A 12,996-nucleotide genomic window follows, 5' to 3' on the forward strand; every position below is an offset into this window, starting at 1 on the left:
GCAAGAATGTAGGTGGGGACTTGGGGCATGGAGGTAAAATAGAGAGGTCATCAGGATGGTTCAAATATGCAGCACTTTTCTAAGTCATGTTACAATTTTTAGTTTTTAGCTTAAAACAATGGAAAGATAATGGAGGGATTTAAGGCATGGGACTTTGGGGGAGATGAACATGTAAGAAATGTAATCATATTTGTGTTTTTAAAAGATGAGTCAGACTTCAGTGGTCAAAAGAAATGCAAATAAGAATATTGAACTTTGTGCTCTACGACAATGTAGGAATTTAAACGAGATATCAAGTAACCGATACATCTGGATGGCTAACTGACTTATTGTACTGATCCTCTGCTAGGGAGGGTGAAAGAAATGGATTGAAGGAGACAGATACATTAGAACCTAAATCTTTGCTTTTATTTTAAACTAAAATTCTTTGTACTGTATTAACGATATACACCCACATGATACACAAATTTTATAAGAATATATTGATATCAACCTGCTAGGAAATGTGATACAGACATAGTGAATGCCCTCTAATTGAGAAGTCAATATGTACTTTTTCATTTAAAGAGCTAAAAATATATATTTAATTATACCAAATTGTAAAGTGACAAAATAACCACAGAAATAGGGCCTGGGGTTGAGATAGAATTATACTGGTGGGATGCCTGAGAAAAGATTAGAGAATTACCAAAGAAATCAACAAATTAATACCTGTTTAAATTGATCTTTTCTTCTCCCAGTAGATAAAATGGGAACAAATAATTCTGTTTCTGCCTCCCAAAAGTTTAATGATCGCAAGCTAAAGGAAACGCCCTCTCTTCTCTTTACCTTCTCAAATTTTAAATTGCTAAGAAGGGGTTATTTCAAAAAGTAAGGTCGCAGAGACTTTGTAAAGGTCACCTTTGGTGGTGATCGGGTATGGGATGGTGATCAGATATGGGATGGTGATCGGGTATGTGATGGTGATCGGGTATGTGATGGTGATCTTGTACCAGGAGTGCGGCAGTGCGCTTTGGGATGACTCCCTGGAGCATAATTTGGCATTCTGAATTTTGAGAATTAAAAAAATTCACATTTTTGACCCAAGATTTTACTTGAGTAAATTTATCTTAATGAAATGTTAAAAGTATGAGAAGATACGTGTATAGGGATGTTGATAACAGAATTTAGGGGAATAAAATTTGAAAATAACTAAAATTTTCAATGATATAAGGGATTGCTTGTGAATTGTGGCACTTCCTTATTAGAGTTAGGCCATTAAAAATGACATTTTGGAAACTAATGAGATGGGAAATGCTCTTTACTTAATGCAGGTGAAGAGAAGAATGAAAAATGGTACCTACAGCATAATTCCTGTTTTGGAACACTAAAGTGTGAAAAGCATTCATCTGTGAGTGATGGAATACTATCTTTCCTTTTTTTTTTTTTTAAGAAGTATTAATTCTGAATTAAGTTTTCAAAGGCAAACCAACCAAAAGTAGGTACAGTGGGGCCTTGACTTACGAGTGTCCCGACTAACGAGTTTTTTGAGATACCAGCTGTCTCTCGGCTGATGTGCATTGAGTTGACAGAGTGATTTGAGTTAACGAGCTCTTTAACGAGCTCCTTCATGAGCTCGGTCTCGGAACGAATTAAACTCGTAAGTCAAGGCCCCACTGTATATGAAACAAAGCTATTCAAGTACTCTAATATTAAAAATCTTTTGTGGCTGACACCTGCTGTTGGAATAACTCTGAATAATTGGATGGGCCACTTGAAGGTACTTCTGCCTCTTTCTACTTTATCTTAGGTTCGTCAGCATTATGGAAGCTGCTGCTCTGGCCGGGGCTGCCACTCTGCACGGCTGACTCTCACAGACACTCACCTGGCCTGTGCACGGTCGGCCACGGCCTTTGCCTTCGCCTGATCCAGCAGCCACTGCCTTCTCGCAGCCTCTTTCCTCCGCCAGCACTCTTGGAGCAGGTTGCTCCTGAGGGTCCCCAGGAGGAGTTTGGTATACTCCTTGGCGGACATCTCCTGGAATGGCCAACATTACAAAGGGCGTCAGGTCAGTCTCCACATGGTCTTCTTTCCTTATCTGGGCAGACCGGCTGCTGGGGAAGTCTCTGGAATTGCTTCACCTACGTTTATGTCCTCAGAAAAATCATCTTACTTTCTTACTACCTGCATTTCTTTACGTTCTCTGTGTCTATGTGTACACAGAGCAGACCCCCCAGCTTCCAAGGTAGCTCTTCTCCCTTCGAGCCACCCAGTGTTGTGGGATGTTAAAGCTAGAAGGGGGGATGAAGGAGGACCAAGTCCATGGTCATTAACATTCGGGTTGTGGATTCCTTTGAGAATTGGGTGATCACCCATGGATTTATCTCCAGAAATATGCTCAGACCACCTACAGTCCACCCATCAACCCCACCTTAAGAATCTCTGCCAAAAAAAAAAAAAAAAAAAAAAAAAAGCAAAGAGGGAATGCAATGAATTGTTAAAATTTCCAGCACTTGAAATCTTAAGTGTAATCACAAAGTGGCCACACGGTGTCAGTCTAACGCCGATAAGCCCATTTCTCCCCAGGCTTTTACAAACAGATCTCAGGCCATTGAACCTGAGGATTTGGGTTAATAAAGTTTAGCAAAGCAGTGCCCACTGGGAATTATTTGGCAGGATCCAGACACTTGACTTTTGTGGACTGTGTGTGTTAAAGGGGAGAATGAGAGAAAACTGTCCTCTGAAAAGCTAGTTAATCAAGACACTTCATTCACTATTGTGGCGTTTGAGGGTGATGTCATCTGTGTGGAGAAACTGATTCACAGAAAGGCTGTGATGAGAAGAAAGTGTTCTTTCTGGAAAAGTTAAAATGCTCTTTGTTTAAAATGTACTATCCCATTTCTCTTTCCTCTTAGAAAGATCTGAATTCTCTTGCTGATTATTAAATTTTTCTTTTAAAAGTCTTAGTTTTATAATCTTCCACTAAAAACTGAGATAGTTGTCTTTCTCTTTAATTTTTCTTTGAGAAAAAATACTTGACATTTAGGACTCAGGAAAAAGATGTTAAAAAGGAAAACTCCCCAAATGTCCTAGAAACTAGAAGCCTTGTTGCATCATCTTTACCAACCAGAGCCTTTTCTTCTTAATCCGCACCCATTTCCAACGCCTCACCCCTCTTACACTGCAGACATTTTCTAATACACAATCTGGGATTGATGGCTTCAGACTGGACTCAGTTTGGCCTATTCTTCCCCCCAAAAGATTTTATTTAAATTTACAATGTAAAGAAAACATATTTATATTGAGAGATATTTAAGGTTCACTTTGCCACTTCCTTAGTCATAAATATTTCTAATGAAAGGAGCAGACTCTGGTTTTTCTGGAGGGAAAGTGTCTAAACTGCTGTAGCTGGTTCTGACACGATTCAGGAGTAGCTTGGGACAATAGGTTAGGTGTTACCTGGACACAGTGCTCAACCACAGGATGCGACGTCTGGTGGGACTTGCTGTGGAGACCGGATAAGAAACACATCTGGCAGATGTCAAAGTTGAGGCACTTCAGGCAGCGATATCTGCCAATGGAAATGGGAGTGGGGCTGGCATCACTATGGTAGGCGAACCAGGAAAATAATATTCAGGTGGAAAATGAGCAGGAACATGCAGGGCACATCTGATCTGTCAAGTGAGCTTAAAGGTCCTCCCAAAATTTGCAGGGATGGATGGTAAATGACTCTGATATGTTTATTTAATCAAATAAATCTTCTTTTGACAGTATTTTTATAATATGGCATTATATTCATACAGTTTTAGCCAACAAACTAGAGTATGGAAGTCTCATTCATTTCTCACTCCTTCCCCCCAAATACTTGTATATGCAGGGCAGTCTGTGCTACAACCCTGAGGACAGACCTCATGTTATGCAGCTGCACAAAGCATTCAAATATTTTTAATTTAGTTGCCAACTTTAAAAAAACCCCGAGAGATTTCAATAAAGTTTGAATTCTGCCTCCTGTTAAAATTTTGCAAGATATGATGACATTGGACCTGCATTCCTGAATGCTGCTGGAGAGAATGAAGCCATCCTATCTAATAAAAGCCTAATATGCAAATCGACCAAATGGCAGAACAACCGGTCGCTATCCTGCACACTGACCACCATGGGGCAGACACTCAATGCAGGAGCTGTCCCCTGGTGTTCAGTGTGCTCCCATAGGGGCAGCGCCACTCAGCCAGAAGCCAGGCTCAGGGCTGACCAAGTACAGTGGCGGTGGTGGGAGCCTCTCCCGCTTCCATGGTAGTGCTAAGGAGCAGTAAGGAGCAGCGAGCTGGCGGGCAGTAAGGAGTGAGGGGTCCCGGACTGTGAGAGGAATGTATGACTGCCAGCAGGCAGACATCCCCCGAGGGGTCCGAGACTGCAAGAGGGTGCAGGCTGGGCTGATGGACCTGCCCCCCAGTGCACTAATTTCATGCACCAGGCCTCTAGTAGATAACTAATTTAAAACACACTTTTGTCATTTTTCTAGAACTCTGTCCGTAAAAAAGAAAGTAAGTGGAGGAGGGGGAATTCCCCTCCAGCTAAAGTGACCATCACACCCATGTTTCTCAACAGCCCAATACTGCAGTCTTCCTGTTATGAATAGTAGGAACCTTAACTCTCCTGTGTCAGAAGGAGAAGGGAGTGGTATCACAGTGTTAGTAAAAGATCAGAGATCTATACTCCCCTCCTCCCCCGATATTTTAACTCTCTTCTCCAGCTGCAGAGCACGTGGATTAGAGCTCTGTCTTTTTCATCAATGGCATTGATCAGTGAGGCCAATGCAGCTCCTCCTCCCAGACTGTCCTCAGCTCGCCACAGGCCCTACTCTCACTTCTACTCCTTGCCTGGCTCCTGTAGCATTTGAGTTTGCAATCCTTGTCTTAAAACTCACACACAGAAAAGGGAACTATGGTAAAATCCCTACACTCTTCACATTTCATATCTTGCTGCAAAGAGACGATATGGTAGCTTGAGATTCTCACCAGGCAAGTTAAGTACCATGTGATTATGTGTCGGTGAGAGGCATGGAAAATAAGTGTGATGGGGGGAGGGAGGGGGACGTTCCTGTGAGCTGGTATGGTATGAAAAGTGAGACATGCCATGCCATGCAGGGAAGCCTGGCTGGACATGAAGGTGGGGGAAATCCCAGAGAGGAATCAGAGGAGGAGTAAGGTAATAGCTGGTGTGAAGAAGGGTTTGGAGAAGTCAAAGTGGTCAGACCTGCTGATCATTCTGAAGAGCGGAGGAATGAAAACTTGGAACGCCCCTGGGGCCAATGGCGGAAGGTCTTGGAAGTCTGACCGAAGTCATTTAAGGCAGCGCCGGAGAATGCAAGTGCCATGAGGCCAACCCTCACTGTCCTTGGTCACTGTTGTACCCAATGCTGGTCCCATGGTCAGATATTAATAGTGTTGAATGGCTATAATAGTAGTTAACATTTTTGAGCACTTACGATGCAGCAGGCAGGGTACATGTGTTGCCATGGTTAGTGCTGGAGGTTAAGCGCAGTAGTTAGCATAATGAATGCGAGAAGTTTGTCAGAAGGCTGATGGACATTTTCAGCAGGGCTGAAAATCTGCATATTATTATCTGCGGCTGAACAGCTGTAGGCATTTCCCCTAACCCAGTGGTCGGCAAACTGTGGCTCGCGAGCCACATGCGGCTCTTTGGCCCCTTGAGTATGGCTCTTCCACAAAATACCACATGCGGGCGCGCATGTACAGTGCGATTGAAATTTCGTGGCCCATGCACAGAAGTCGGTATTTTGAGGAAGAGCCACGCTCAAGGGGCCAAAGAGCCGCATGTGGCTCGCGAGCCACAGTTTGCCGACCACTGCCCTAACTTGACAATCTTTTCCTGTTTACCAAAATTTACCTTTGATATGCCTGTTTGCATTCCTAAAGGGCCGATGTGTTTTCCAGTAAATAAAAAGCTGTGGGTCAGGAGATTTGGGGAGCCACCCCACTAGAGGGTGAAGCCTCTGCCTGATTCCCCCAAATGACTTCCAAGTTTATATTTCTTGTCTAGTCTCTATTCATTTATGCGCAGCCCTTCTCCAGATTCCTGAACCCTTGTTGCGAAAAGACTGCGACAGGTTCGTCCCCTGGAAGTTCTTTAAGGTAACATGTTCTTCTTATTTTACAGATGAAGAAACTGAATGAGAGAGAGTCCCACAGCTCAGACAGCTACACAACCACATGGTAAGTTGTAGAAGCAGGCTTGGAGCCCAGGGATACCATCTGACCAGAGAGCCAGCTATTTTAGCCACTCTCACAGACCACCAAGGCAGGAGGCTTGAGTCTGACTTCACAGGCACCAGTACCAGTGACCTGGAAGTGGACATGTAAATCCTGTTTTGGAGGATACCTGGTCCATGGGAAGTTTTCAATAAACTTAAGTCCAATGAAGTTAAATGAATCACTGTTTCTTCACCGGGAAAATGGACTGATAAACCCTTCCTTCTCAGCATTGCAAAGTTTTTACAAACGTGAATAACTGGGAAGACTTTTCACATGAAATGTACAATAATAGCGTATTTTAATAAGATAATTTATAAGCCATTTGCTCTGGCTGCTTTATCCAGTATTACATATAGTTGTGGTTGACTCATCTAGGATGGTATGTTGACCCTGACCTTGCATTAGTTCCTCTAGACTCAGAAACTACCTGCGGGTTTGTGAGAAAGGGTGTAATGTAGATAATGAGATTGGTCTGTCATTAATGCCTTTACCAACCGAGAACCAAGTTTCCCCCCAATCCCATCTCAACTTTCAATGGCTATTACCGAGCATAAATGGAACACGTCCTGCTAAAAGGAACAACCTTGAGTCTGTACTTTTTCTTACTTTAGAAGGTCAAGTCTTTGCCCTCTTCCTGCTACCTCCAGATCTGAGAACACTTCTCTAAAATGGCTTTATTAAGCTCACTAAAATGAAAAGCCTTGAGGCTACTGTTGGAGTTTATGAGAGCCCAAAACACAGGATTAAGGTCAGGATTGTAATGCATTGAAGCCATTTCTAATAGATTCAGAAGGTTACAGCTAAAAGAGGCCAATGACATCATTTGACCCACCCACCCCTCCTTGTTTTCCTTACAAAGAACTTAGATTCAGAGAGGATAAAGGCCTTGCCCAGCTCACCCAGCTGTCTCATAATCTGAGAACTGTGCATGGCCTTGGATGTCTAGGAGGAAAGATGGTTCACATAGATGCTCTTCTAAGACAAAGCTTAGCCTCCTGAATAGATAGGGACATAATCGAAAACTTAAAGTGTGGTCCTGCTTGCCCTCTGCCACTGCTAGTTTTGTTGTTGTTTTAATAATATATATATTTTTTTATTTTAGAGAAGAAGGGAGAGGGAGAGGGAGATAGAAACATCAATGATGAGAGAATCATTGATCGCCTGCCTCTTGCATGCCCAACACTGGGGATGGAGCCCACAACCCAGGCATGTGCCCTGAGCAGGAATTGATTGAATCGTGACCTCCTGGTTCATAGGTCCATGCTCAACCACTGAGCTACCTCCGCTGGGCTGCCACTGCTTGCTTTTGAGTGACCTTAGCAAGTCATTCAAAGTCTTTTATAAAATAGGAATAATAATATCTGCTATATGTTACACATAATGATTTTGAAGAAAAAAAAATTCAATAGAAAAGTTGTGTTTGATATCATTGCAAAGTGAATTTTGTACCTGGCCCAGTGCAGGACACACAGTAACTGCTTAATCAATACTTGTTTATTGGTTAAATGATTATACTACCTATATAGCATGGTAAATAATATTCATGTCCTCTACTATCCACTATAAAAAGGGCATCTTTCTCATTGTGGTGTGGAGATTTCTTTGGCTTGGCTCCCTTGATTTTCAACAGCCTTGTTCATTTATATGTTTTATTGTTTAAAGTTCAGTTATTTGCAGAATTTTTCATGAGTGGAGGAGTCTCACTATGTCCTCAGAATTCTTTTAAAACCCATTTTATTTTCTCAGCAAAATTAAAAACTGATTTGCAGTTTTTTAGTGGGCCCAGCAGACCTATTTTCTATCTGTGGGGAGCACATTTAAGGTCTAGGGCTCATTAAAACCTGGGAGCACGGGGGAGAAGAGAAACAGTGAGCAGGAGCCAGGCCCTGCATCCTGCCCCATTGACTTACTTTTAGTCCAGAAACAGCCTCCTTAGAATGTGCCAACTGGGCGTGCAGATTCTTCTGAAAACAATTAAAGCTCAAGAAGAGGGTCCTTTGTTTGTTTTCCGTCCCCTTACCTGCCTAAAGGATTTCAGGTAGAAAACCTGCTTGGGGAAGGGAACCTTAGCGTATATGAATTAAACATGGCGGACAGGGAGGATTCAAGCAAGTCTGTTTGTTACATTCCCCTGTGTGTCCCGTTGTTTCTGGGTGGCCAAGCATTTGTTTTCCACGTTTGCTCTTTCTCGTCTGCCTGTGAACTGCCCACTTTCCCCTTGAGATCTCAGACCCCTGCCTCCCTCTCCTTGGTCCAGCATGGCATATAAGCCTCAGCTGCCCCCTGTGTCTTTGGGTCTCACATTCTTATGGAGTCCCTATAAAAACATATGTAATAGATTTGGCCATTTTGTCCTGTTAATCTGCCTCATGTTAATTTGATTAGTATTCCAGCCAGAAGAACTTAGAAGTGTAGAAGAAAAAGTATTTTTTCTGCTCCCGTAGCTCACTGGTTGTCCCAGTTCATCAGTCCCTCCACATCTGCAGCCTCTACACCTGTGTTCACTCATCACGAGAATGGCATCCCCGTGCCTGGCTTACACCTGTTGGTTTCATTCTTTTCCCCCCAAGTCTTTAAAAATATTTCTAATTTCCCTTCCTTACTGTTTTATTTATGAGAGGCCTATAACACCCTTCCCCTAAGATGGGATTTTGGCTGTCATTTGTAAAGATCTGTCTTTCCTACCTGCAAACCTAGCTTTTAAATACACCCTTTCCTCTAGGCCAGTGGTTCTCAACCTTCCTAATGCCGCGACCCTTTAATACAGTTCCACATGTTGCGGTGACCCCCAACCATAAAATTATTTTTGTTGCTACTTCATAACTGTAATTTTGCTACTGTTATGAATCGTAATGTAAATATCTGATATTCAGGATGTATTTTCATTGTTACAAATTGAACATAATTAAAGCAGAGTGATTAATCACAAAAACAATATGTAATTATATATGTATTTTCCGATGGTCTTAGGCAACCCCTGTGAAAGGGTCATACAACCCCCAAAGGAGTCGCGACGCACAGGTTGAGAACCGCTGCTCTAGGCAGAGCGATATCTGGAGTGAGTCCAAGGTGTGTTCTCCGTTCCCTACACAGGGGGGCAGCATAGCATCATGATTGAAAGCAAGGAATCCGGATTCAGACTGCCAGGCTCTGCCACTTGCTAACCCTGTGAACCTGAGCAAGTTATTTAGCTTCTTTGCAAATCAGAGATAATAACACCATCTTCTAGAGAGAGTTATAACAAGTTGTAAATGAAATAATCCACATGAACCATACCACCTATAGTTTTTAAAACACTTAATAAAGGCAAAAATTATTGTTGATATTATGGACGGCTCCAAAGTATTTTAAATAATTTTTTTTTTTTGTAACAAAGGACAAAAAAATTTTTCCCTTAGAGCAGTGGTCGGCAAACTCATTAGTCAACAGAGCCAAATATCAACAGTATGATTGAAATTTCTTTTGAGAGCCAAATTTTTTAAACTTAAACTATATAGGTAGGTACATTGTTATTAACTTAATAGGGTACTCCTAAGGCTTATGAAGAGCCACACTCAAGGGGCCAAAGAGCTGCATGAGGCTTGCGAGCCGCAGTTTGTCGACCACGGCCTTAGAGGAATAAAAATGTGTATGGTCAGAGTATATATCAACGGAAGAATTTAATATTCCATTAATTACAGAAGATAAAATACTTAATATCAACCAGGATCCCTCATGCGGGAAATATTGACTCCCCCAAATCAACCGAGTTTCAGATGTGTCAGAAGAAACCACAAGAGAATCTGGAGAGACACAGCTCCAGCTCCGGACTGATTTGGAGAATGACTTGGATCTGACACTATTGTCCGTGTGTGACTGATGAGCGACTGTACCTCAGTCCTGTGATTGGGAAGTTCCTGCAGATTCCACACCGAGCAGGGTGGGTGGCCATCTCAGTGGCTGACAATCGGTAGCAGGTCGGGAGCCACAGGAGGATGGGAGGCTCAGACTGTAACCAAGAGAGGAATTTCTCCTCTTTGATTGCTGGGCTCAGCACCTGAAAAACAAGGGCACACTTTGATGTGCTTTCAGAAGTGACTTTGGTCTCCATTTAATATAGGTTAAATGTATATTCTCCTCGTCTTTTCTGGCTCTATTTCCGTGAGCTCTGCTGTCAAAGTTCATTGCGTGAAAAGTCACAGGCAAGTCTACCTGCTCCATTCGGTTGCCTGGGGTGCTGTGCGGAGTAATAGTTCTGTAATGTAAATTGGTCAGCAAGCGGTATCTGTCCCCCACTCCCAGGGACATGTGCATGGCACTCACCCCCTGGAAGCAGCTGCGCGTAGCACTTTCCACCGAGCACAGAGAGCGGCTCTCACCCACGACAGCTGGGATCTGCAAGAGGCAAGAAACCCCATGTGAGCTGTTAGAACATGGAGAATTCTGTGCACACTGACATCGGCATGCCTGCTGGGTGGTGCTCATAGCCACGGAGTCACAAGAATTGGGTGTCGGAGGTTGGATGAACTGTCTCCATCCAAGCAAACAAGAAATGTATGGGGTTTGTGCAATGCGTGAATAGAGACAACAGATGAACAAGTGGGAAGAAGAGGAGCTGGGAGGAGGGAGGAGAGTGAGAAGAAAGTCTGGCCATTGGGGCAATATAGGGCCAGCTTCCATTGTTTCTTAGGATCCCAGTCAAATTATTTTAACGCTTTTTTTTTTGCCCTTGTTTACCTATGAATTACATATAACGATATTGTATTAAAGTTCAGAGTAGTTTTTTAAAAAACCTTTTCAAACACTTCCATATCATCTCATTTTAACAAATGCCAAGTTCTGGGGTAGGGTACTAATCATTATTCTTGTTTAAAGCAAGGGCTGATTGAGATTTGATATTTTGCTCAAGGTTAAGCAGAGCAAGGAATAGCTACAGAATTGAGATCTCTCTCCAAGACTCCTTACTCTGTTGAAGGGTTCTCACCAAGCTTTGTCACACTCCAGCCTTATGTGTATTCCAATGGCTCAATCTACACGCTCTCCGTGGTTTCCATCTTTCAATCACATTCACCATAACGAGTTTAGCTAAGGGACTAAGAACCCCTTGTGACTGCCAAGATGGCCAGGGACTTGGATCTGACATCATCTATGTGCACGTTTACATTGACTTGTCACCTCTATTATGCCTATTTGGTCGGGGGTCCTAATTTTGGGTCTGACGTCTTCTACAGCCCAGGCTGTCAGCAGGCACTGCCTGCAAACTCAGAAGTAATTTCGAAGACCCCCCTGCTGAGTCCATCAACTCGAATAAACATTCTTCTAATCAGGAAAGTGGCACTTAGACCACTTTGCTGACAATTAGCCAGGCAGAAGTCAACAAACATTTGTGCAATCGTGACAAGATGGCTTGTACTTTAAATGGATAATAACCCCATCCCCAGCTGAACATGAGTAACTACTCCCTAGGTTCTTTAGCCTTTGTCTGAAAAAAACAACTCATCATCCAACCCGTGAATGCTGGTGAACTAACTGGACCACTAGTTTGGACATTGTCCTTGAGCCCTGGGAAAGGGGGTTGGTTAACCTGATTTGTGAAATAAAGGAAGTGTCTCAGATGGGACTAACCTACCAGTTCTGTGATTCTGACACCAGTCAAAAGAAAATTCACTTTGGCACCGGGTTTTAACCAAATTGTTGCCTTAATTAAGCGTGTGCACAAAGATTCTGTGGATGAATTGCCCATCCACGAGACTCATTTCTTGCAGGTGTTCGGTGGAAGAATTGAACATGACTAGATGACATGCTGGCACAGGCAGAACGCCACTTGAAATGAGCATTTGAATTCTTGGGGGAGGGATGTGATTCACAGAGTGGGGCCTGGAATTTTATAGGGGACTCCATCCCTGAGTTCTTAATGGAACTCAATGGGATGATAATTTGCTATGCAAATTTCCGCCTTCCTCGCAGCTTTCTCAGGAGCATAATAATGTCCTGGGGGGAGACAGCTCTGTGGGAGCTGCCATTTCAGCAGCTCATTGACCTTAGATGAGGCTGAAACCAGGGCAGATGTTTATGGCCTGGTGGACAGGGTGTTAGTCTGAGGCCTGCTCTAGTAGTCAGGAGGCAAGCACAGGATTTCTACAGGACAAGGAAAATGGCCCTTAGTCCATCTTCTTCCCTCTCATCCACCTCCACATGCAAGGCTTACACATCTGATTGCGTAAATGAATTGACAAATGTTCCCACTCTCCCTGGCTCCCCACCAGCTTGAGTCCTGAGAAGTGAGGCTTGCTGAAGCAGTAGCTCCCTGGGATATGCCCAGGAGTTAGCAGAAAACTGGCGATGAGATCCATGTGCTGCCACAACCACCAGAACAGCCCTGCAATAACTACGTCTGATATTTTAACCTTATTAATGTATTAAAAATGAGTACTCTTTTAAGAAATATGAACATCATACACACTGGAATTTTCAGAATAAATTAAACATTGTTACGATCAATAAGAACATAAAATATTAATATTAAGAGGTATTTTTGGATAAGTAATTTTGGATAGGTTTTTCCTAACAATATTCTCTGTCCTAGAGTTCAATAACCTTCCTGCATACCTACTCCCCACTCCCATCATGACTATCCCCAGTTCAGAATCCCTGGTCCTGAAGGGTAGCAGAATATATCACTCAAAATATACCTCTTTGGCATATAAGTTATTTGAGCTAAAGGCTACTGAGAACCAATCATTGCAGGAAAAGCTCTAAAAAC

General features: G+C 42.9%; 1 protein-coding gene across 1 annotated transcript in view; it reads right to left on the reverse strand.

Annotated features, from left to right (window-relative positions):
* The window catches only part of DYTN (dystrotelin), a gene marked incomplete at both ends in the record, with an annotated part of 46,851 nt that overhangs the window by 20,778 nt on the left and 13,077 nt on the right, over nt 1-12,996 (reverse strand). The window contains 4 exons of the mRNA XM_081095991.1: nt 1,865-2,013; nt 3,439-3,550; nt 10,127-10,290; nt 10,557-10,628. Coding sequence (XP_080952117.1) covers nt 1,865-2,013; nt 3,439-3,550; nt 10,127-10,290; nt 10,557-10,628 — 497 coding nt within the window. The remainder of the gene's footprint in view (nt 1-1,864; nt 2,014-3,438; nt 3,551-10,126; nt 10,291-10,556; nt 10,629-12,996) is intronic.

The sequence above is a fragment of the Myotis nattereri genome, assembly GCF_964212035.1.
Source record: "Myotis nattereri genome assembly, chromosome: 7".
NCBI lineage: Eukaryota > Metazoa > Chordata > Mammalia > Chiroptera > Vespertilionidae > Myotis > Myotis nattereri.